The following is a 23,922-nucleotide window of genomic DNA, read 5'->3' as shown; positions in this document are numbered from 1 at the left end:
CACTTCCAATGTGCCAGGCACTTCACATATGGATCTCATTTCCTCCTCACACCGACCCTATGGTATGAGTCATTTTATTATTTTCATTTTACCAAGAGGGAAACTAAAGTCAGTAAGAAAGCATGATAGTCAGGGTTTGAGCCTAGGCAGTCGGCCTTCAGAACCCGTGTTGGTAACCACTATGCTATTACGACTCTGAAGTATTAAAATTAGTAAGTGCTCAATAAATATTTGAATAAATAAATAATTAGAGGGCTCTAAATTTCCAAAGGGCTTCCCTCAAGGCCTCCCTCAGGCAGAGTCATGTGTTTTTGCAACATCCTGGCCCATTTGCTCTAAGCAGGGTTCAGACAGATGGTTGAGGGCAATTAGGTTGTGCTTGACATTTTCAAGCACAATTGAGTCCCACTTCAGGAAAGTAGAGAGCAGTTCAAAAGTGAAATTGCCTTCTCTGGTCTGTTGAATAGGAGTTAGCTGTGCTCAGGCAGCCTGCTTCCTCTTAGCTACTCTCAGGAGAAAGGCTTGGGGTCTGGGGAGTAGGAACCCCAAACCCACAACCTAAATAGCTGCAGTTTCCTCATGAAAAGAGGCGGGGTAAGACAGGGAGAACACAGAATTTCAGTGTGTTAACATGATTTCTTTTTAATTATTGGGTCACTTAATCTCAACATCTCCATTAAGAAATGGGAGCACTCTCTCTGGCTTGCTTTCTATTTCCAAAGCAAAATACTGAATCCAAGTGCTTCTAAGACTGCAAAGGCTCTCTGAAGGCTTAGCTGATTGTTAGTATTACCTCCAGAAGATGGGGTGTACTAATGCGAAGAGGTGTAATGGGAACAATTTGGTAAAATAGTAGATTGGAGAGAAGGCAGTGAGGAACTGCTGGAGTAGGATTTGCTTGTTGTTGATAAGAAAGTGGCAATGGGAGATTATTATTTATAATGCACTTTAGAATTACAGAGCACTTTACAGCCATTCTTCAGTGCAGTCCTACACATTGACATAAGGCTAAAAGTAATGAGGCCAAGTCTAAAAGAGTCAGCCAGTGGGTAGTAAGCATGAATAGTAATTGAAATGAGAAAATGACAAATACACCTCTCAAGCCCAGAACAGTGTATCTCTAAGAGCCTTGTTCCCTGCTCTTACAGCTCTTTCCAAGAAGACTCTGGCTTCATGCTGTGGCTGGGTAAGCTGGTGACATTTGGGGCTGCTTAGCACTGTCCTTGGGAGAACTGCATCTGGTTTACCCTAACACCCTTCTGTACTTCTCTTGCCTTATTTAGCACTTCTCTCATTCTACTTTGTTTTGTAGTTGTTTGAGTAGGTGTCTGCCCCCCTCTGCTAGACAGGCAGTGTGGCTTAGTCATCTTTGTATCTTGGTTTGGTGATGGAAATGTTGTTTTTACACAGTAGGCCCTCCCTTCCATGCCATCCAGCTCCAGGAACCAAATCCATTCAAGCAGATCTCAGTCCTGGATGGCCTAATAATAGGCAGATCGAGCCTATGCTTAGGAAATCAGCTAATTAGAGGCATTAAAGACTTTTTTTCGAAAGGAACAAGACAAACAGAAACAAACTCTCATAGACACAGACAATAGTTTAGTGGTTACCAGAGTTAGATAAAGGGGGAGAGGGTGGTAGGTGAGGGTAAATGGGGTCTAATATATAGTGATGGAAAGAGAACTGACTCTGGGTGGTAAACGTACAATGTGATACATAGATGATGTACTACAGAATTGTACACTTGAAACCTATGTAACTTTGCTAACCATTGTCACCCCATAAACTTTAATTAAAAAAATAAAAAATAATTGAAGACATTCTTTTTAAACAGATATTTTATATTTCAAAAAGGGATTGACACAATGTGATACCACTTCATACCCTCTAGGATGGCTATAATCTAAAAGACAGGCAGTAACAATTATTGGTGTGGTGGGAATGTAAAATGGTACAGACACTTTGATAAACAGTCTGGTGGTTCCTCAAAAAGTTGCACATAGAGTTACCATATAAGCCAGAAATTCCATTCCCAGGTGCGTACTTAAAAGAATTGAGAACACGTGTCCATACAAACACTTGTACACAAGTGCTCACAGCAGCAATACTTACAATAGCCAAAACATGGAAACAATCTAGACGTCTATCGGCTGATGAATGGATACATAAAATATGGCATATACACACAATGTGATGTCATTTGACAATAAAAAGGAATAGAGTATGATACATGCTACAACATGGAAGAACCTTGACAATATGCTAAGTGAAAGAAGCCAGTCACAAAAGACCACATATTGTATGATTCCATTTATGTAAATGTCCAGAGTAGAAAAATCTACAGAGATGGAAAGTAGATTTGTGGTTACCTAGGGCTGGGAGGGGCCTGGGGGGAAGTAGGGAGGGACTAATGTAGGTTTTTTTGTGGGAGAGGGTAATGAAAATTCTAAAATTGATTGTGGTGATGGTTTCACAACTCTGAATATACTAAAAGCCATTGAATTGTATACTTTTAATGAGTGAATTGTATGGCGATAAAAAAGAATTGCAGTAGTAATTACGGGAAAGATCAGATTTTGTTGAACCATCTTAATGCTTATTTTGCAGGTTAGTATTATTTTTATCTTGAATTATATATGGGTGTGTGGGGTTTGTAACATTACCTCTTCAGTGCTTGGGGTTTCTAATTGTCTCAGTCTGGCTCTGTGAGACTCTAGCTACCCATCGTATATCACATTGAATCTTGCCCTCGCCCATCCCCTTCAGAATCTGCCTTGTCCCATACCTGTCTGGTGATTAGAATGCAGGTGATAAACTAATGAGTATAATGTATAGTGACTAAAGATAGCACTTACATTTTGATAGATGCCTTAACCTGAAAGAAGTGATTAATAGGGAATTGCAGGCCTCATTGCAGGGCCAGAGGGAAAAGTCATTTCGATCAGTGATAGCATTTCAGTCCTCTTCAAATCATACCAAATTGGTACCTACTAACTCTACCCACCCCTATATCATGAATTTAAGATGGAATCTAAGGCAGTAGCTCTGAGTTTGTTTGGTTATTGACCAGACAACACTGTGTAAAGCATGCTTTTATCACCGACACATTCTAACCTTGAAATTGCCTTTGTCACGCAAATATCTTGCCTTTTGTTAGTGAGATGTATAGAGCTCACTACTAGATTTGAAAGCTAGATGGCTCTTGTCTTTTAGGCCCAGGCTTGCTTTAGATTTGAAAACAGCATCAGGATGTAAAGGTGTCACTGGAAGGGGCCTCTACCTGATGGTGGCCAAGGTACTTGCCAGACACTATACCCGTATGTGCTTTCAAGTGTACCAAGAAGTCATTTCTAAGGTGTGCCCTACTTTTAATATTGAGGCCCTGCCTGGGAGAAGGAGAGAAGTGGAAAGAGCATCAGCGTTGGAATCAGATGGATTTGGGATGGGATCCCTGCTTACATTTCTTCTTAGCTTAATGGACTTGAACAAGTTACTTGATATCTCTGAGCTGCACTTTCCTTGTTTGTAGAGTTGGGGACAATAATCCTTACCTCATGAAGTTGTGAGCATTACAGGAGGTAACGGATGTCAAGTGTCTTACACGGTGTTTGACACAGAGTATGAGCTCAAGAACTATTAGTTCCCCTCTTCTCTCAATGCAAGTTACAAGTAAGAAATGCCCACCTTGTCCCAGCAACCTAAACATGATGAAAGTACAAATCATTTGCAGTTCTCTAGCCTAGAAAACCAGTGGTTCTTAGCGTGTTGTATATCCTATCCTGGAATCTCACATGTAAAGACTGTTAGTACGTGTGTATGTGTCTAGCATTCTGGGCCGGCAGGAGGATGGGCAGGTAGATAATGTGAGGGATGGTGAATGAGAGTCCGACTGCCTTGTTGGCAAGTCTACTTAAAGCACTCTAATATCTGATCTGTCTTGGAAACGGAGCTAATTACATTCCTGGCTGCAAGCACTTCTTTAACCGTTACAATCTACTCTGGGTCTTTGTGTCTTCTGGAGATAGGAAAACCACCAGGACCTTGAAGCAAGAAACAATCATCTCTTACATTTGAACAGTACTTTATAATTTCAGTATATTCAGTATATATTCACATCCATTATCCTGTATGAGCGTCAGGCTAATCAAGTTGACAAGACAGATGTTATCCTCTTTCTGGTGGAGAAAAACCAACAGCAACCCAAGAATCAAAAAGGTTAACAGAAATTTAGTAGCAAAATTGGGATTAGAACCTTTGTCTTCTGCCTCCTAATTCAGTGTCCTGTCCACTGTACCACTTTAACTGGAGCTTGAATGGCTTTGGTCTAAACAGAATATATTTGAAAACATAAATAGAACATAATATTTGGTTACATAACATCCCAGCTGCTGGGTCTGGTTTAGCAGAAGCTTGAAGAATAGCAGAAGAGGGTGGGAGGTAACCAAGTATGTAAGACTGAGTTCTGCATTTTGAGATGTTCAGCACAAGCAGTAGAGGGTGCTCAGAACACTGGCTGGGACAACACTGCATCTTCAACCCTTAGTCTGTTGTGGCTTTACAGTATTCCTAATCAGCTCCACTGACAAAATCCAGCCTTTTCAGCATTGCGTCCCAACATTCACAACATGTTCCTCCAACATAGCTCCCAATTTCCGGCTTCCTTGTCTATGTCATACACTCTTGGTGGAATTCCCTCCCTCCTGCTGTCTGACTCATTCTCACATCCTACCTTCTCCTGAGACATTTCACCTCTGTCTGCCCCTCCACTTTAACCCTTTTGGCTTTGTTTCATGAAATCCCCATTCATTGGAAGCAAATCTCTGGTAAGTAAATAAAATAATGTGGCAAAAAAGCACTCTGCAAATAACTGACCAAGATGTATTATCCTTATCCTCGGCATTTTCTTAGTGCTGCATTTCACTTCCCAGCCTTACTTTAAAGCCTGGAAATTCTTTGCCCTGATGATGTTACTGCCCTCCAAACTTTCTCCACCTTGTTGGTAAAACATTCTTGACCTAGTTGTGTGTGTGTTTGCTGTTCTAACTAAATCCCAGTGGTGGGATATGTGTGTGCGCGGGGGCGGGGGAAGCTTTCTCTAGTGAGAAAATGTTCTTCCCCGTTCCCAGCTCACAGGAGTCAACAAAATTCCTGCTCCTCAAATGTTTTTAGATAGCAGGGAAGTGTCAGAGGCAAGGAAACGATGAAAGCAACATGAAAGCAAGAAAGAGAAAATCTATGAAGAAGGTCCCAGAGGATATCGGAAGAGACTGGTGTGAGATCATGATGAGTAGAGGTATGGACCTTAGGGAGCGGAAAAGGGATTTACTTTGGGAATGACGGAAGCGGAAGAAAACTGGAAAATCTCTGAGGTAGAGAAGGATTTTGCGGGGGGTAGCTTCCACCTTCTCAGTAAAGCAAGAAGGGAGGTTATTGGCTGAGGCTTGGGCCAGACCTTTGAGAAGAGTAGAAACAATTTGAAGTATAGTAATTTGGGTAAATGCGATGAGGGAGCCAATGAATAAGATTGTGGAATGGCAATGGGAATTACCTACACCACGTGTCCCACCCCCAAAGGACAAAAGCTGCTCATAGCTTAATCCTCCTTTAGCAACTCAGCACATAGTAAGGCATGGAAGAAACAATAAAAGAAAAATATGAGGGAGACCCACTGGAGGGGGATGGAGGCACTGTTTCACCCTTCCTACCAACTGCCCTGCTTCAGGTCCTCAGATGTGTACTACAACTGTCACCTACCAGGTGTCCAAGCTTCCAGTCTGTCTCCCTTCCAGTCCATCCTTCATTGTACTTACCACTCTATTGCATATGTTAGTTCATTGTCTCACCCATGAAGCTGTGAGCAGTTTCTGAGTCTTCTCTGTGCCCCTAGAGTCTAGCACAGACCTAGCATGTAGTAGGCACTCAATATCGTCCTTGGGATCAAAGCCGTTAGAATAATATTTCTAATATATAAATCTGACGATGGTGCTTGCCTTTTTAAAATTGAGGTAAAATTGGTATATGCCATTATATTAGTTTCAGGTGTACAGCATTATAATTCAACATCTGTATGCACTACAAAGTAATCACCACCAAAAGGCTGCTTGCCTTAAAAAGAAAAAAAAAAAAAACTTAAATGATCCTTTGCATGGTATTCTAGCGCCTTCTTATGTGCTTCCATAGGTTTATCTCTTGCCACATTTTTCCCATTTCCCACCTGTTACCCTACCTTAACTTAGCCATACTTAACTAGTACTTGCAGTCCCTTAGTAAGCCGTGTTCTCTGACCTTTGTGTCTTTGCACTTGTTTTCTCTACCTGAAATGCCCTACCTACCCTTATCCACCTAGCAAAGTCCTGCTCAGTGATACCAGGGTGGGTCTCAGACATCCTCCTACAGGTTACCAGAGTAGAGCCACACTCAAAGCTTGTGGCTGAATCACTTTGATCTTTCTTTGCCCTCCTCAGAAAAATAGTCAAAGCTAGTCTATATGCTTGCCCTGGTTTGTCCAGATGTCCCCTGGGTGAAAATGAGTCTTCCTGGGCTTTACATGTTAGGGTGGACTTTTCTATCCAGTCGTGACAGTAAGCAAAGATGTGACCTCTTCCAAAACACAACTAGAAACTATCCATCCCAACACCCTCCAGGAAACAAAAACCAAACAACCCTCCTCCAAATACCCCAGAAGATCAACAGCATTAACAAGTGCACCATCAGTGGCCTAGGAGATGACAAACACTGAAAAGCCCGCAGGAGCCGTGTGGGGACCCTAGCAAACTGGAGAGTTCCAACTCATCTCAAGGTGATTTGTCTTTTCCCTTTCACAGTCCATTCATAGCCTTAACCAATATTTTGTGGAGTCTACTCACTTAGGACTCCTCAGAGAGAGACATCTGACCTGTAAGGTCATTTGTGTATCTGACCTCTAAAGGGAAGGGAGATATTTTGAGTAGAGGAAATAGCTTGAGAAAAGACACAAAGGACAGGGGCTGGCCCAGTGGCTCAAGCTGTTGGAGCTCTGTGCTCCTAACCCCAAAGGTTGCCGGTTCGATTCCCGCAAGGGATGGTGGGCTGCGCCCCCTGCAACTAACAACAGCAACTGGACCTGGAGCTGAGCTGCGCCCTCCACAACTAAGATTGAAAGGACAACAACTTGACTTGGAAAAAGTCCTGGAAGTACACACTGTTCCCAATAAAGTCCTGTTCCCCTTTCCCAATAAAATCTTAAAAAAAAAAAAAAAAAAGACACAAAGGACAGAAAAACTATCCGGGGAATTCTTCCGCTCTAGTCAAATTTGTCTTAATTAATGACCTACTAGGCATGACATCTGATCAGGCCACTAATAAGTAAATGGAGGCAGTATGCACGGTGAGTTATCACGTGGACATTGTCCAGAGAGATCTAGGGTAAGTGTTGGCTCCGTAATGCATTAGCTGTGTGACCTTGGGCAAGTCAGTTAATCTTACTACATAATTCATCTGTAAAATGGGGGTAATAATAGAAGCAATTTTAAGTTTGCTGTGAGGAAGTAATGAGCCAATAATGTGTGCAAAGCACTTCAGTGCCTAGCCTGTAGTAAATGCTCAATGTTAGCCATTATTATGATAATCTAATAATTAAATCTTAGGTGTTGCTAGCTGAAAATGGTTTAATGTTTTTTTTGTCTCATAGGTAATATTCTAATTTTCACAGGAGCCCCTGGTCCTTTGAGCAAAGGAATAAGGAGGGAGGCCTTTTCCACCATGATGGGATCAGTGGGAAAGAGATTTTGGGGGAGCCTTTTGTTGCACCCCTCAAAACAAACTCGGTGGGTCTATTTTCATGGAGGCTGATAATGTATTTTTGTATCTGCAACCTGAATGCTTTCTCTAGAGGTAAAAAGAGAAAAGGAAAGGATTACTCCAAGTGCTCCTTGTGATCTGGGCAAGTCCAGCTGCAGTCAGAGTGGGGAGCAAGTAGCCTACCCAGCTCACTCTCCTTCTTCCTTCTAGACTCTGGTGTTGTTCGGCATGCTGATGAGCTGGTGCCAGGGGTGAGCAGTGAGTCAGGTTCCCATGTGTTTGATGTGTGTCTGTTGCAGTCATTCTGTGTCTGTGCCAGCCCAAACAATTCCTCCGAGTGTTCCTTCTGGTCTTTTTTTGAGCCAGCTCCCCCTCCCCCAAGTCATTCCAAGTCAGTTGTAAAGGACCCCTGAGGCCCTGGATCTGGATGGTCTTGACAAACCCTGCAAGCTGCCAGGGTTAAGACTGTGGCTGAGACTCAGGGCCAGGCCTGGGTGAGGCGAGGCTGGGGAGCTAAGAAATGGGCTGTTGAGGATATGTGGATTGAGAAGCCGGATATGCTTCCCAAAGCCCCTTCAGAAATCAAAGGCCCTTTCTGCGCCTGCATGGGGGCCTGGCTGCTGCCGCTTTGGCCAGACAGGAGGAGCCTTAAGCTGTTCTGACACAGTTCTGAAAGCCGAGCTTGGGGGAGGGGGCAGTTGGTTCCCATTTTGTTTGCTTGTTTTGAAGAGATCAGACCTTATTACTAACCTTTTACTGAAACGTACAGCTTAAGGTTTTAAAATGTCCTCTCAAAAGAAAACACACACACACACACACACACACACACACACACACACACACACTAGTTATTTCCTAGCTGAGGGTTTTCAATAATAATAATTATTATTATTATTGTTATTATTTCCTAGCTGAGGCTTTTCAATAATAATAATAATAATAATAATAATAATAATAATAATAATTTCCTAGCTGAGGGTTTTCAATAACAACAACAACAACAACAACAACAGCAACAATAATAATCCCCCCCTCAGTCCTTATAGACAGTTCCTTTGGGTCAGGAAATATTTTCTAACTAAATCCCAGTGCCATCGGAGCATATAGAGTTTTTAGAGGCAAATGAATGGAGTTGATCAACCCACCCACAAACCAATCTGTTTCTCTCATATACACACCCTGTTCTCAGAAAGAAGAATGCTTCTCTTATCCTTTGTCCTGGCCTGGAGCTTCTAGGGCTTTAGGTATGAGTATGTTTGTGTGGAAGGATGGGGATGGGGGCTTTCTGACTGCTATCCATCCCTCCATCCATTCAATTTACTCATCCCACAAATATTTATTAGGTAAAGTACTGTGTGCTGGGTACCCTATAAAGGGATGTAATCCCCTCCATCCTTTTAGGGCTTCGCCCAGGTTTCTCAGGGTGTTTGAAGCCTCTACTCACTAACAGGGGTGATAGTGGAAAGAGTAAGTGTTGGTGTGGACAGAAGGAGGGAGAGTGACTGGGGTAGTTGTTGAGGGGGACATGTAGGAGCTATATTTTCTCAGATCATTCAAGATCCGTTTTGTTTCTCTTGTTATTGAGGCTTTTTCTACAAGATCTAAGAGGGTGTGAGGACAGAACCTTGGGGTGACTGACAGACTGTCCTGGGCCCAAGACTGTACCTCGCGTACCAGTGCAGATTCTAGAGCTGAATGTTTCAACCTCCAATACAGAAATTGAATTTTGGACTGGGTACCAAGGGGCCCTGCCAGCTGCTGGCTCTGAAGTTGGCTCTGGCTCTGGGCTAGATCTGTGGAAGTTGGGGCCCAGGCTCCTCGCTCAGCAGCTTGTATTGATCTCCGTGCTTCTTTTGTCTCCTCCTCCTCAGTGGAAGCCTCTCCGCCTCTCCCCCTCTGCTTCTCAGCCTCTTCCGCTTTCCTCCTCTGCTTCTACTGAATTAAAATCTCCGAGAGCCGCCAAGGCTCTGGGAGTTTGACAAAACTGTCCTTGCTCTTTCTGCATTTGCCCAGTCAAGGGTGTCTTTGCCCGAGGTTGGAGAGATGCTGTTAGTCCTGGTGATATGATTGCATAGCAACACAGAGTGGCTCCGAGGGGAGGAGGAGGAGAAGGAGGAGGGCAGGGAGGTGGGAGAGACAGGGAGAGGGTGCATACAGCAGCTGTCAGCATCTCTGTCTCAGGGACTTCTTTGCTGATTCACAGAGGCAGTCCAGCCCCAGCCTCCCAGCTCCCAGTGGCCGCCTGCTCCTCAGACCTGACGGACTCAGAAGGTAGGCCACAGAGAAATGATTTCTAAGCCTCACCCTTTTTCTGCTGGCTGAAGGGAAATGACTGAGGGAGGGGAAGCTCCAGAGGTGCTGTGTGTGTGTGTGCGTGTGTACATATGTGAGTGTGTGTATGTGTGTGTGTGTGTGTGCGCGCGTGCACACGCGCGTGCACATGCGCGTGCGCACGCCTGCCGCCTGCGTGTGCATTTAGGGGAAAACTTGCATTAAAACATACCCATGATGAAGTGGCCACCACTTGGATTCATAGAGGGGTGAAAAAAGCTGCCCAGGAATAGAAACTCAAGCCAATTTGAGCAACTAATGAATAAGAGGAAGGTCCACAGTTTGCTTCTTTGAAGGGAGAGGGGTATTATTTGTTTGTTTGTTTATGTTTGTTCTCAATGACACTCTTTTTATTCTTCCCTTGGTTCCATTTCTACCCCCTGTAATCAGGAGGTACCTCTACTCCTGAGAGCATACCTTGGAGTGCTCTGAAATCGGTCTTACCTCTCCTGAAGTCAAACACCCCTTCCTTCTGCTCTCCTTACCTTTCCCCTGCATCAGACCCAACGTCCCAGCTTGGTATCTGGATCTGAGACTGTGTGGGGAGTTAAGGCTTATCCTGCCTTTGATAGGCAGGTGAAGCCAGGCCACCTGGTGTTGGGTCCAAGAAGGGGGCTGAGGCTGGGCTGAGGTGAAGTGAAGTAGAGAGGGAGGGTCAGCAGCAGTCACAGCTGTCTGCTTTCATTGAGAGTGTGGTGCATGCTGTCTGCAAAAGAACGTACTTTTCTCTTATAAAGCTCTATGTCTAGTGCACCTGAGCCCCTGACTTTTCCAAAGGAATCCTTGTTTCTAGATGAAGGGCCTTCAAGTAAATGGCCCTTTGAAAGGCGCTGTGGGGACCACAGGAGATTTTCCCTCTGGGATCTGGGTGGGGAGATTGTTCTGGAGAACTTCAGGGCCTTCTAAGGAAACCCCCCTGAAAAGGCAGTGCTGAGAGAGGAAGTGATACGTGTCCTATCCCTGAAAGAAAGAAGACTGAGCCCCTCGTTGCCTGAGTGGGCCAGCCTCTGCCCTACAGCCTTCCTGCAAACAATTGTTGGGGATGAAGGCACATCAAAAGGGCTCCTCTTCCTGTGAGAGTTGTTCACCCAGGTATTTGTTGCTAAGTAGCTCTCAGCACCTCTCAACTCTAGGATCATCCAAAGCAAGGAAGGGCTTGAAGTAGCAAACTTAGCAAAGACCCAAACATCAGATGCAGAGCACATCTGGGATGCAGCACTTCGAACCATAGCTATGCAGAAGTGTCTCATGTTAGATCTGCTATGGTGCCAGATAGGATGGGCTCTCACTAATGAAGCCCAAGACACATCATCCTTCTAAACTTGCCAGGGACACTCAAAGGGAACCCACTGTGGAAATCATACTATGAAACTACATTCCTCCCTTAACAAAAGATTCTACACACACAGCAACGAATAAGATAGCAAGCAAGATAAACCCTTCGAGGACAGCATTTACCAAACCTGTGTTCTCCAGAGCACTGTTCTGAGATAATGTTAGTGGATTCTGTTTTAAAATAAGGAGTGGTGATGGGGGGCGGTGCATTGTACGGTCCAATAATCTTTTGACAATGCTCTAAAGCTGCACTATCCTCTTAGAGAGTCACAATGTATGTAAACATATTAAAGGTTCTGAGAAGTACTGCTTTAAATAAATCTATTGCATTCTGTTTAACCCAGTATATCGCAAATTGATTTGACCAGGGAACACTTTTCTACATGGGAAACACTTCAGCATCTTGTAGACACAGTTTTAGGAAATGCTGCTCAAACACAAACAAACAAAAATAGCTGGAAGAAATTGTCATGGGGGCGGGGGGGAAATAACTTGTAAGATAATCTAGTCCAACACTGCATTTTTAAATGTGATAAAGATCGAGAGGTTCATCAAATTGTTCTCCTTCCCATAGCTGATGAGTATCAGAGAGTGGAACCCTCATTTCCTGATTCTCAGTCCGCTGTGCCCAACTGCTGCTTCTCTAGCAGGTTCCCTCCTGTGAAACTAATCCCAGGAAAATGAAGCAGGTTTAAGGAATAATCCTGTCATTTTGAGTGCAGCATGTCTTACACATTTCTCTTAGTATTTTGTTATATCTGAAAACTATATTTTCCTTTCACGATGGGATTTGTTGCATTATTTTAAACAATGTGTTATACAAATTTTTATATATTCAAAGACATATAAAGATAATGTAATGAAAATTATATTACCCACCACCCAGACTAAGAAAAAATATTACCAGTAGAGTTGAAACCCTCTGTCTCTCCTTCTGTGATTAAAGCTCTCTCCTTCCCTCCCTCCCTCCAAAGTAACCCCTCTCCTGGATACGGTGTTCATTATTCTCATGCATTTATTTATACTTTTACTATATATGTCTGTGTCTTAAAATAGCCTCTACCACTGCTGTATATGTCTTAAACATTTATATCAATGGTATGAATTTTTCTCCAATTTGTTTTTTTTTCCTATTCAGTGCTATATTTGTGAAATTCATCCATATTGTGACATGTGACTCTAGTTCATTCATTTTTTTTCACCATTGTTTATATAGCATTCCATTTGTTGAATATACCATGATTTATTTATCCATTATGCTGTTTATTGGCATTTTAGGCTGTTTCCAGTTTTTGGCTCACGGGGCTACTATGATCATTCTTGTGTAGATATTCTTATGTGACTGTTGCTATCGGGCATATATCTAGGAGGGAATTGTCCCAACACAGGGTCTGAGAATCTTCACCTTTGGGAGATATTGTCAAATCGCTCTCCCAGATGGTTTACTAATTTATACTCCCACCCGCAGTGTATAAAGGTTTCAGATGTAGTGCATTAATTGGCTCTTGGAATGAAATTCTCCCCATGGGGTATGTCTGATTTTTGTCACTGGAAAATAACTTTTATTTTTCAAAATTGCTGGACAGCTAATAACTTCTCAGGAACACATTTCATTGTTTCCATTTGTAAATGAGGGGTTTTGCCTAGATAATCTCTAAGATCCCTTCCAGCCTGACAATCTGAGTTTCCATGTTTTATTCATTAAGTGAGAGCATCTGAAGCAGAACCTTGGTTTTTGACTCCATTGCAGGAATTATTTTAGGAACACATAACAAGGTTCGGTACCAATGAAATGTGTGTCTCGTCTCTTAGTGCCATGCTGTCAGGTGGAAAGGCAGTGCTGTGAGAGAGGGCCGTCGTGTAGTGTTACCTTGGATTGGAGAGAGGAATCTATAGTCCACAGGAAGGGGTTCTTCTTCTCACTGCCCTGTTTTTTCCTGAGCCTCTCATGATTTATAAGTCTTCCCTATTTCTTTACTTCTTCCAAGAATAATAAATGCTTGTTGTAAACACACACACACACACACACACACACACACACACACACACGCAGTATATAAAGTCAAAAGGAGAATCCCCCTCATAAAACTCTCTAGAAGTAATGTTGCTAAACAGTTTTATGTGTCCTTGCAGGCTTTCTTTCTGTGCATACACACACATAGATTTTTTTCAAAAGGTTTTACAAAATTGGAGTTCTACCAGACGTATTATTCTGACACTTGTTTACTTTTACCTAAAATATGTATCTGTTCAAATCAGTGCATGCAGATCTACGTCTTTGTTTTTAACAGCTACATAATAGTCCATTGTGTGAATGGCTACAATAATAGATATGATTTGAGTACCTAGTACATGTCAAAAACTATGGATTAACTCCTTGCAACAAGGCTATGAGGTAGGTCTTTTTGTTATCTCTGTTTTACAGATGCGGGGACTGAAGCACAGTAAGATCAGGGAGCTTGTCCAAACCTGTGTTGATAAGTGGTGGAGCCGGGATGCAAACCCGAGCGTCCTGGCTCAAAGCCAGCGCCTTTCACTGTCAAGCCGTGCCACCTCTCTAACAGAGTCCACTAGTCCCCTGTGCATGGACATTTGAGCTGATTGCAGAGTTTTGCTGTTGCAACCAATACTGCAGCATACATCCCCATGCACTTCTGCAAGTATTTCTGTAGGATAGGTTCCTGTACTTCTCCAGTTTATAGGTGGAAAGAGCTTCTTCATTCATTCAAAAAGTATTTACTGAGCTCTAAGGCACTGGGGAAGCTCTCAGCTCAGACTAGGAGAGTTGACCAGAGTTTAACTTCTCAGATGTCCTAGGAAGGTCATTTATTTAGTTATTTTTCTAGGAAGGTCATTTAAATGTTCTGTAGGGTTTGTCAGCTGGGGGATACCGCAGACCCCAGACTTACTGCATCATGTCCATTCTCAACTGCTTGTGTCTTTGCCTGGGTAGTGGCATGACTGAGTCAGCCCTTGGCTCCCACGTGGTGGCCCATAGACAAGAATCTTTAGGTGTGGCCAGTTAGCTCAGTTAGTTAGAGCATGGTGCTAATAACACCGAGGTTGCCGTACCGATCCCCGCATGGGCCACTGTGACCTGTGCCCTCCTTAAAAAAAAAAAAAAAAAAAAAAAAAAAAAAAAAAAAAAAACTTTAATTGTTAGGGGTCAATGACTACAGTGCCTCAGAGCCTGGATTCTCGAATTTGCAGAAGCAGAATAGTGTAACAGTGAAGAACTTGTATTCTGGAACACACTTGCCCAGCTCCTCGCCTCCTAGTCACAGTATCACTTTGAACAAGTTACTTACTGCCTCTGTGCTGCCGTGTTCTTATCTGGACAATGAAGACAACAATAGTAACTGCCTCATAGCGTTCAATGACTGGATGTATGTAGTCTGATTACTTAATATATGTAAAACATGGAATATAGTAAGTCTAACTGCTACTATGTGTTTGGCTATGGAAAAGCTGCTACACCATCCACATAAAACAGTTGAAGACGACCGTGGCACTTTGGTGAGCAGTGGGGAGGGAGGGAGGAAGTAGCTGTTAAATAGCTAATATATTCACATGGTTCAATATTCAAAAGGTATAAAAGGATATTCCATAAAAACTACATCTCCGATTGGCAACATGGGGCTTTTGTAGATGTGGGTAATTATTCTATTTCTCAACTCGAGCAGTGATTATATGGGGATTTGCTTTATAAATCAATATATTTTACATGTATGTTTTAGCACTTCTTTGTAATCATATTATATTTCTCAGTTTTAAAAAGAAGGAAAATAGGGAAAAATCCCAAAAGAATTGAGAGAATTCTCCCACCCCTGTCTAGTAGCCACTTGGTTTCCTTCTCCAAAAGCAATCAATGTTAACAGGTTCCTGTGTAATACTTGCAAAGGTATTTTATTCTATATATAAGCACATATTTTCCTTTTTTTTACACAAATGTAAAATGACCACCTTGTTTTTTTCTTGTTTTCTTTTTACTTGAAAGTATACCTTAAGAGATCATTCCATATTGGCACATAAAGAATTCTTAATTCTGTTTTTAATAGCTGCATAGAATTCCATTGTATGAATACACAATTATTTATTCAACTAGTCCTCTAGTAATGGACATTTAGGTTGTGTGCAGGTTTTTGTTGTTGTTGTTGTTGTTGTTGTTGTTGTTTTCCATATGAAGCCTTGCTAACATTCTGCCTACATCATTTCACAGAAATGCAAGGAAATATGTGTAGCCAAAGTCTTTCTCTTCATACTCCTGGGATTTGTACCTACAAAGTTGAAGTCCTATACACTTACCTAATTGGAACTCAAGTCAATAAATCACTATGCCTGGCACTGTGTTAAAAATATGTAGAATAGAAACAAATATCGAATATGGACCTTGTACTCCATGAGCCAACAATCTTGCTTTCATGCTGAAATCTTGGCTTTTCTCATGTGTTTTTAAAACTTTTATCTCTGCCCAAGAGAAACAATGTCTCTCCCCGACCCCAATCCTCCTGGGAGGGCCTGAGTGTGGCTTTGAGAACCAGGAAAAGAGTATTCCTAGTGGCAAACAGCCACAGCTTGATATCTATCAGAACCCCTAGTGTAGAGCATAGAAGAGTTCCACCCCAAAAGCATCCTCCACACTACTCCATGTGTCCAAATGTTCTCTTTCACCTTAGCTCAAAAGCATCTCTTCCATAAATATATCCTAAATCCCTCCAACTGAAGGCAAAGACTTCCTCTGCTGTGACATCTCATAGCACGATTTCTGTGTCCCACTTAAACATGTAAATTATTTTCTCCCTCAATCTATACTTTTTCTTCTTTATATGTCTTATTTCTTACACTTGACCAGTTGGGGACCAAGTGGGATTCATCTCCTATTCCTCACAGCCTCTGCAAATTAAAAGGAGGAATAGAAAGAGAATCAGCATGTACAGATGATAATTTGGGACAGGATGGAGATAGAGAGGCAGAAAGAAGATTCTTTGTGTAGAACAAAGAGCACTGGCCAGGAGTCAGAAGGCCCAGGTTCACTCAGCATCTTCATCTGTCAGATGGGATCCTAATTCTGGCTGGGCCAACCTTACCAGGTTGCACTCAGGATCAAGAAAGACAGTACAGCAAGATACAAAAGCATGTTGTGCAAATACAGGGAATGCTAAGGTTTTCATGTGAGGCAACTCTTCAACATTAACATCTTACAGATTAGCAAACCCAGGTTTAGAGAGGAGAAATGACTTGAGGTGACAGTCAGTGGCAAAGTCTGAAAATAGCAGAGGACAGTCAACGCTTGGACCAAAAGGAGTTTATTTCTTTTCTGCCTACATTGGGATTCAAAGATCCAAGTTCTCTGACTCCTGCATTTGTTTTATTTTTTCTTGTGAAACATCAACCTAACATCAGGTCAAGAAGTTAATCTGTAGAGAGATGAAGCTCAGGAGAAAAAAAGATAGTTCGTGAAAGAAGAAATACACCTGGCCACTAAAAGTGTAGGGGGAAAGTTGAGCATCTCTAATAATTAAGGAAATACAAAGGAATCCTCAAGATGCCATTGTCACTTACAAATTTGGCAAAGATTTTATTTTATTTATTAGTTTCAGGTATAGAAAACAACATAGTGATTAGACATTTATATACCTCACAAAGTGATCACCCCAATAAATCTATTACCCATCTGATACTGTACCTAGTTATTAGAGTATTATTGACTATATTCCGTATGCTGTACTATATATCCCCGTGACTTTTTAAAATTATAGTTGACATTCAATATTATTTTATATTAGTTTCAGGTATACAATGCAGTGGTTAGACATTTACATAATGTATGAAGTGATTCCCCCCGATAAGTCTAGTACCCACCTGGCACTATACATAGTTATTGCCATATTATTGACTATATTCCCCATACTGTACTTTACATCCCCATGACTATTTTGTAATTACCAATTTGTACTTCTTCGTCCCTTCACCTTTCTCACCCAGCCTCCCAACACCCGTCTCATCTAGTTTGTTCTCTGTATCTATGAATCTATTTCTGTTTTGTTGATTGGTTTATTTTGTTCTTAAAATTCCACATATAAGTGAGATCATATGGTATTTGTCTTTCTCAGTCTGACTTATTTCACTGTTGGCAAGTATGCTGGGAAACTGGCACTCTCATACCTTGCTGCTGGTAGTATAAAGGGATCTGACTTTTTTCCTAGGGCAATTTAGAAGTATGCATCACAAGCCTGAAGTTGGTTCATACACTTTGATCCAGGAATTCTCCCTTCTAGGAAATTATCCTAAGGAAAGAAATACAAATGTGCACAAGGCTGTTCATTGCAGTGTGACTTATATCTAATTGTTAGAATAAATTATGGTATATCCATTTGATGGAATAGTATTCAACAGTGATTACAGCTAACATTTATTAAGCAGTGTACTGTTTTCAGATACTATGCTAAGTTATTTGAATACATGATCAATTTTAATCATTAGAACAGTTCTGTGAGGGCAGTATTGTTGTCATCCCCTTTTGCAGATGAGGACACTGAAGTTCAGAGAGGTTAACTTGTCCCAGGCCGTGCTGCTAATAATAGGTTGAATAGTATGGATTTGACTTAGGTATGTCTGATGCCAAAGCCCATGGCCTCGACCATAGTGCTCTATTACCTTTTCTGCCATTAGAATTCATGCTTTAGAAGAATAGTTTGTGACATTCTAAAGTGACTGTGATATAAATGGCAAATTAAACACACAATACAAAATGACATATATCATATGATGACAATTTTACTTTAAAAGTGTATATATATATTTTTTTTACACAGAAAAAATGTGTAAGGATTCACACCGGTTAGTAATAGTTATCTCTTGGTGGTAATATTATAGGTTTGTTTTAGTTTCATCCTTATGATTTTTTGTATTTTCCAGTTTTTCTATAAAGAACATGCATTACTTGTATAATCAGCAAAAATAAAAATGTTTATATAAGAAGATGTCTGAAAGCAAGTCTTTTGCAGTCTTCATGCTTATAAAACATCCATAGCAATACTTCGTTTTCATCTGAGGTACTAATTTTTTTATGTTGGTGTCAGATCAGAGGGGAACCACCTTTTCAACCATTCTTTGGGGAATCTCTTTGGGGATGAGGAGCTATGTAGCTGTGTAATCTCTAGGGACTTTGACTACAATAAAGTGTCTATAAACTCTTGCACCTTTGTGATGTGTAATAGTTCCCAATTTTTAGACCATGAACTCCTAAAGAGGAGGGAAGGGTATTTCATGCAAAGAGTCTACAGATCTTTAAATGGATAAGTGTTATTCTCACTCTGTAAGTACTAAAAGTACATCTGCTATTGTAGGTATGAGTGGGTGAAGTGAGATATATATTTTTTTAATCTTAAGAAGTGGCCCTTATACCCAAAGTGTTAGGAACCACGGAAATAGAGACTAAAAATGGTGGTGAGTTAATCATCAGCATCAGGAATCAAAGATGCTCACTTCCTGCCCTTTGGATCAGGGTCTGCATGTCTTTGCCCAGCACTAAAAGATGTCACTTTTAACATTTGCAGGCATTGTCTTTGCTGCCCATTCTCATCACACTTGTGTACATTCACTAAGCTGTCAGTTGGTTTGAGCAGCTAACTTTTTCACTTATATCTTCCTTTGCTGAACTTAGCTCCTGACATCTAAATTTGACTGTGTCTCAATCATAGCTTATTATGGAACACTGCCCTCACCCCCTACCATACCAAATGTGCTCCTCCTGCCTTCCCTCTCTTGCTTTGGTGACATTATCCATCCAGCTACCAAATTAGGAACCTTTGACTCCTTCACCTTCATCACCCTTCACTTCGCATCCATTGATCACTGAGCCCAATGTATTTTACCTCTTCAGTATATCTCAAAGCCATGCTTTCCACTCGGTCCTCACAACTACTACCTGCCTATTACAGCAGTTTCTCAATGGGTTCTTCCCCTAGGAAAATCACTTCACAAGGCAGCCAGAGGGCTCTTTCCAAAATGCAAATCTGGTCATGTCAATTCCTGGCTTAAAGTCTTCAGTGCCTCCCTGTTGTCTACAAGGCAAAGCCTAGAATCCTCTGCTCATCCTTCAAGGCATGACCCAATCTGGCCACAGCCTCATTTTCCAACCTAGGCTGCTTCTCCCCACAAGGTACATACCTTATAATCTGGTCACATCATACATTTTATTTTCATATGGTTTGGAATGTCCTTTTTTGTTTTATCTTCTCTGATGACAATCCAATTTCTCTTTCATGACTCACCTCAAGTAGATTTTTCCTAGGGAGACTTTTCCTGACATGACCAGAAAGAACTCACCTCATCCATCTTTTGACTCCATCCCATCAATATTTCTATTATTAATGTAAGTAACACTTTATGGCCTGATTTTTCCCATGTCTGTTCTTTCTGTTTGTGAACTCTTTGGAGGTAGGCACTATGCTTTTTTCATCTCTGTGCTCCCTAAACTCTAGCCATACTGAACTTACTGTTCTCAGAACACTCTAAGCCTTTCTGTGACATCCACCTTTGCACCGGTGGGTCCCTCTGCTAGGAATGCCCTTCTCCCTTTCTCTGCAAAGGCAAACATCTACTCATCCTACAATACTGATCTGAAATGCATTCTCTCTGAAATCTTTGCACATTCTCAGATAGAGTTAGTTGTTCCCCACTCTGTGCTGCCCTAGCCCTCTGGTCAAACCTTGATTATAGCATTTGCCATGTAAGCAGCTTATTATAATTATCAGCTTACATGACTGCCCCTCATCTCCCCCACTCCCGTCCCTAGGCTGTGAGATCTCAGCAAATCATCTTTGTGTCTCTAGCACAAAGCAAAATAGACAAACAATAAATACTTCCTTGATCAATAATTAAATAAAATCTTTTATATTATATGGTGGCCTGGGAAAACCGTTGAGTATGTCAGTAAACTTTGAAAACTTATTTGCATAACTGACCAAGGCACCTCTGGGTAAGTGCTGGATTCGTAGACCTTGTCTAGGTTATTACTCTAAATCTCTCCTTATTACTCTTCTAGGCGCTTATGCTCAATGGTTGATGCACTGCCCATCCTCATCCCCTATGAGCCTTGGTTCTAATGCAACCTGTGGTCATGCAGGCATGCCCTTACACCTTCCCACGATGTCATGAGTGGCGGGCAGCTGACCCGTTCCATCACAGCAGCAGCCTCTGCAGTGCCTGCCCCCAGCTTCAGGTAAGAGGCCAAGAGCAAGAGAAATATCTGTGGAGAAAAGGTGAACACGGGATCTGGGTGTGTTCTTGTGGGTGTTCATGCCTCCTAAGGCTCAGGGACACTCTCCATATACATGAAACCCCTTGGATAGCATGGGACCTCCTTCTGGCCTGTCCTTTCTCACACATGAGGCCTTTTATAGGGGTCATGGTGCAAGAAAGTGCGTTGGTCTGAGCAAGCCAAAGGGCCCACCATGGCTGAGGGGAGGTGGTTCCATGTTAACCTCCCAAGGGGGTTCCCAGAAGAACATGATCCTTCAGGGCACGGCCTAGGACAAGGCAAGACCGTCCTTTGCATTGGCTTCTCTGTGGCATATCTCATATTCTGCACCTGCAGAATATTGTCTCTTCTTAAGAATATTTGCTCTTCTTAAGTCCCTAGTCTTACTTGAAGCTCCTGGAGTAGCCCCTCTAAGAATCCCCTGAGCATTATACCTGCCTCTCCTCTCTCTCTCTTCCTCTAGGAGTGGAATGGTGGTGCTGTGTATGCCTGCCTGTATATGTTGGTAGGTGGGCAGAGGATGTGTGAGAGGCAGTATTTCTGAGAGGGCAGCCCCTTTTCCTGATAATAGGGAGGTCCACGGGAAAGTTGAGTGGACAAGGGAGAAGCATAAGCATATTTTGGCTTGCCCTACAGTGCTTTGGGATCCAGAGGCCATGAGGGTGTGAGAAAGTACTGTCTCCTAGTGTATCACAGGTGGGCTGTAGTGCCGAGTCACTGCTGAGGTTGCAGACAGCAGCTGAACATACAGGGAGGAGGGAGGAAGGGAGAAGAGCGGTAGGGATGGAGAATGTGAGTGCTGGGGAGCCCATTTTGGGGAGAATAATGAGGGAGAGTCAAAGTCCAGAGAAGCATAAGACCCAGGTCCTCCTGAGCTGTTTTTCCATATCTAGCCAGAGAGCAAGTGCTGCCTCTCACATAGTCTCAAAGCCAGTGTCAACTTAAGAGTCTCTCAGTACATCTACCCCTTCCCCCTGAGTGGTGCTTTCACGGTCGAGGGATTGAGAAGCCCAGGCCCTTCCAAAAGGCTTGTCCTTCTCATTTTCTGCCCCCTCCGAGCTTCACAGCCTAGGCACGGGGAACTGAGGGCTTCATTTTGTGATTGAGAATAGTGAGACCAACCCTACTCCTCTGCCACTCCTCTGCTTACTTCTCTTCCTTCCCTATGGCCGGGACTTTGTCTTAAAGAGATGAGGAGAGAGTTCTGTAGGGAGCTCTGTAGGGGGTGAGAAGCAAGCGTCTTGGCCAGACATAGAGTGCCAGAAGTAGAAAACAATTACTGTTCATTATTTGCCTATTGTGTTCCTGGCTCTGCCTGGGGGACTTGTGAGTGTAAGGGGGGTCAGGGGGTGGGGGAAACAGGATGAAGGAACATAGTATGGGAGCCAAGTGGGGGGTTAGGAAACTAAGAAGTCTGCAAGGAATGAAAGGCTAATATGGGTGGAGCCAGCTCATCGTGGGTGCTTCCCTCAAAACCAGGACACGTTGGTTGTGGCTGAGTCACAAGGGGGCCATTCCTGACTCGGGGGCATTCCCAGTCCAGGGGACTCTGGGAGACTGGCTTGAGCCCAATTATCCCAGTATAAGCAAAGCTGCAACCCAGAGCTCGAGCCACTCCCTGCTCTTGGCCTGCTGTCTCCTGCCATCCCCCATCCATCCCGGACGGCTCCACCCCAGAAAGGGTCAGGCAGCTGCTCTAACTATTCCTGTAGGTGGGCCTCAGCATGGAAACAATGTGGAACTGTGGAAAGCCCAGAAGACTCTGTGGGAGCTATATGAGGATAGGAACAGAACCCTTTTTGGTAAAAACGAAGTGTTTCCCTCAGTGCTGAGGGGTGGGGGCCCAGCTTGGGAATGTTAACCTTTCCCCAGGCAAGTCTGCTGGAGGAGAGTGGCCATTTCCAGAAGGGGCCGTGCCCCGCAAGCCAAGTGGCCAAGGGCAGCACAGGCAGGGCACAGGAGACTCCCTGGCCCTGGATCCCTGCATGGAGCTGCTGGGTTCTGTTTTGTCCTCTTCGTCCCTGCAGAGGTCCAGGGATGCCCATAGACCATCTATTTGGCCCTGGCCTTAGATAGTGGTGAGAGGTCTGGGAGGATATGACTCCTCCCTCCACCCCTCTCTGCCTCCCAAAGGCAGGACAGAGCACCCCTGCATTTTGATAGTGGGCTCAGGTAAATCCTGCTATCCCATGGCTCTGTCCCCAGGTATGCCACACACATTCCTCACTGCCACTGAGGACACTTATTAGTCAAGGACAAGGCTTATTTCCAAGCCCATCCTCCTGCCAGGCCTTGGAAAAATTGCTTACCAGAGGTTTGTCACCAAAGTGGTCTGATCCATTCCTCCACTTCAGGGGAGGGGTGAGCCTCAGGCAGAGTGAGTCCTTTGTGTCTTCCATAGCAAGGGAAAACACATCAACAGAAGCTACCCTCCGCATGCTCCTCCTCAGCACCATGGAATGTCCAGTCCCACTCCTGCCAACCTTGCCAGCCTGGGAGGGCCCTCCTGGCCCCGGTGTGGCGGGCCCAGTTGGGAGTGAGCCGGAATTCCCCAGGAACAAAGCTCTGATTCACCAGCTTGAACCCTGACATAGCCGCCCCCTCCGGATTCCTGGGGGGTCAGTAAACAAACAGGGTGACAGCTCCCGCCTCCTGACCTGGCTCAGCTCTGCCTGCCTTCCCTGAGGGAGCCTACTCAGAGCCTGTCAGGACTCTGCCTGCAGCTCACCAGGCACTGGATCCAGATTCCTGCTGAGGGATAATCATGGAGCTATGTAATCCTGCAATGGAGTACCCAGGCAGCACAGGTAGGGTCAGCTCATGGGGGCGCAGGGTGACTGAGTTAAGAGCTCTGCCCCGAGCCTGGCTGCTCCCCAACTTCCTTTCTGTATGTGACTGCAAGTGGTGGTTTTAATGGGATGATTGGTTTCCTAGGTTGCCTGGAGTGTCTTGTGGGGGGAGGAAGTCTTGTGTGAGGAGGAAGTCTTGGGGGGAAAGGGAGACTGGAGAGTCTCCACCACCAGCAGGACCATGTTCTTCCCACAGAAGGCAAACAGGTGGACAGGCAGGTGGGCCAGTGGCTTTCCCCAGGCTGGGGTGGAGCCGCTCAGCTGAGATTTCCTCTTCCGCACTCCCCCTCCTTCTACCCCCGACTGTCCCCTCCCCGAGGTGGTCCTGGCATTGCTAAAGGAGCTAACTTCTTAAGGGTTATT

The 23,922-nt window shown here is 43.5% G+C and overlaps 1 protein-coding gene across 3 annotated transcripts in view; it reads left to right on the top strand.

The window, feature by feature from the left end:
* The first annotated feature begins 9,703 nt into the window (after positions 1-9,703).
* DRP2 (dystrophin related protein 2) overlaps positions 9,704-23,922 on the top strand; it is a 40,862-nt gene continuing 26,643 nt past the window's right edge. The window contains exons 1-3 of one of the 3 annotated variants that reach the window (XM_033109745.1): positions 9,704-9,827; positions 9,983-10,050; positions 20,495-20,671. In XM_033109745.1, coding sequence (XP_032965636.1) covers positions 20,555-20,671 — 117 coding nt within the window. In that variant the 5' untranslated portion in view covers positions 9,704-9,827; positions 9,983-10,050; positions 20,495-20,554. Of the gene's footprint in view, positions 9,828-9,982; positions 10,051-18,485; positions 18,501-20,494; positions 20,672-23,379; positions 23,518-23,922 lie in introns of those variants that run through there. The other 2 variants (XM_033109746.1, XM_033109747.1) reach the window with 2 other exon arrangements.

The sequence above is a fragment of the Rhinolophus ferrumequinum genome, chromosome X (assembly GCF_004115265.2).
Source record: "Rhinolophus ferrumequinum isolate MPI-CBG mRhiFer1 chromosome X, mRhiFer1_v1.p, whole genome shotgun sequence".
NCBI lineage: Eukaryota > Metazoa > Chordata > Mammalia > Chiroptera > Rhinolophidae > Rhinolophus > Rhinolophus ferrumequinum.
Note: the sequence above shows the minus strand (reverse complement) of the source record. Positions and strands in the feature narration are given on the sequence as shown.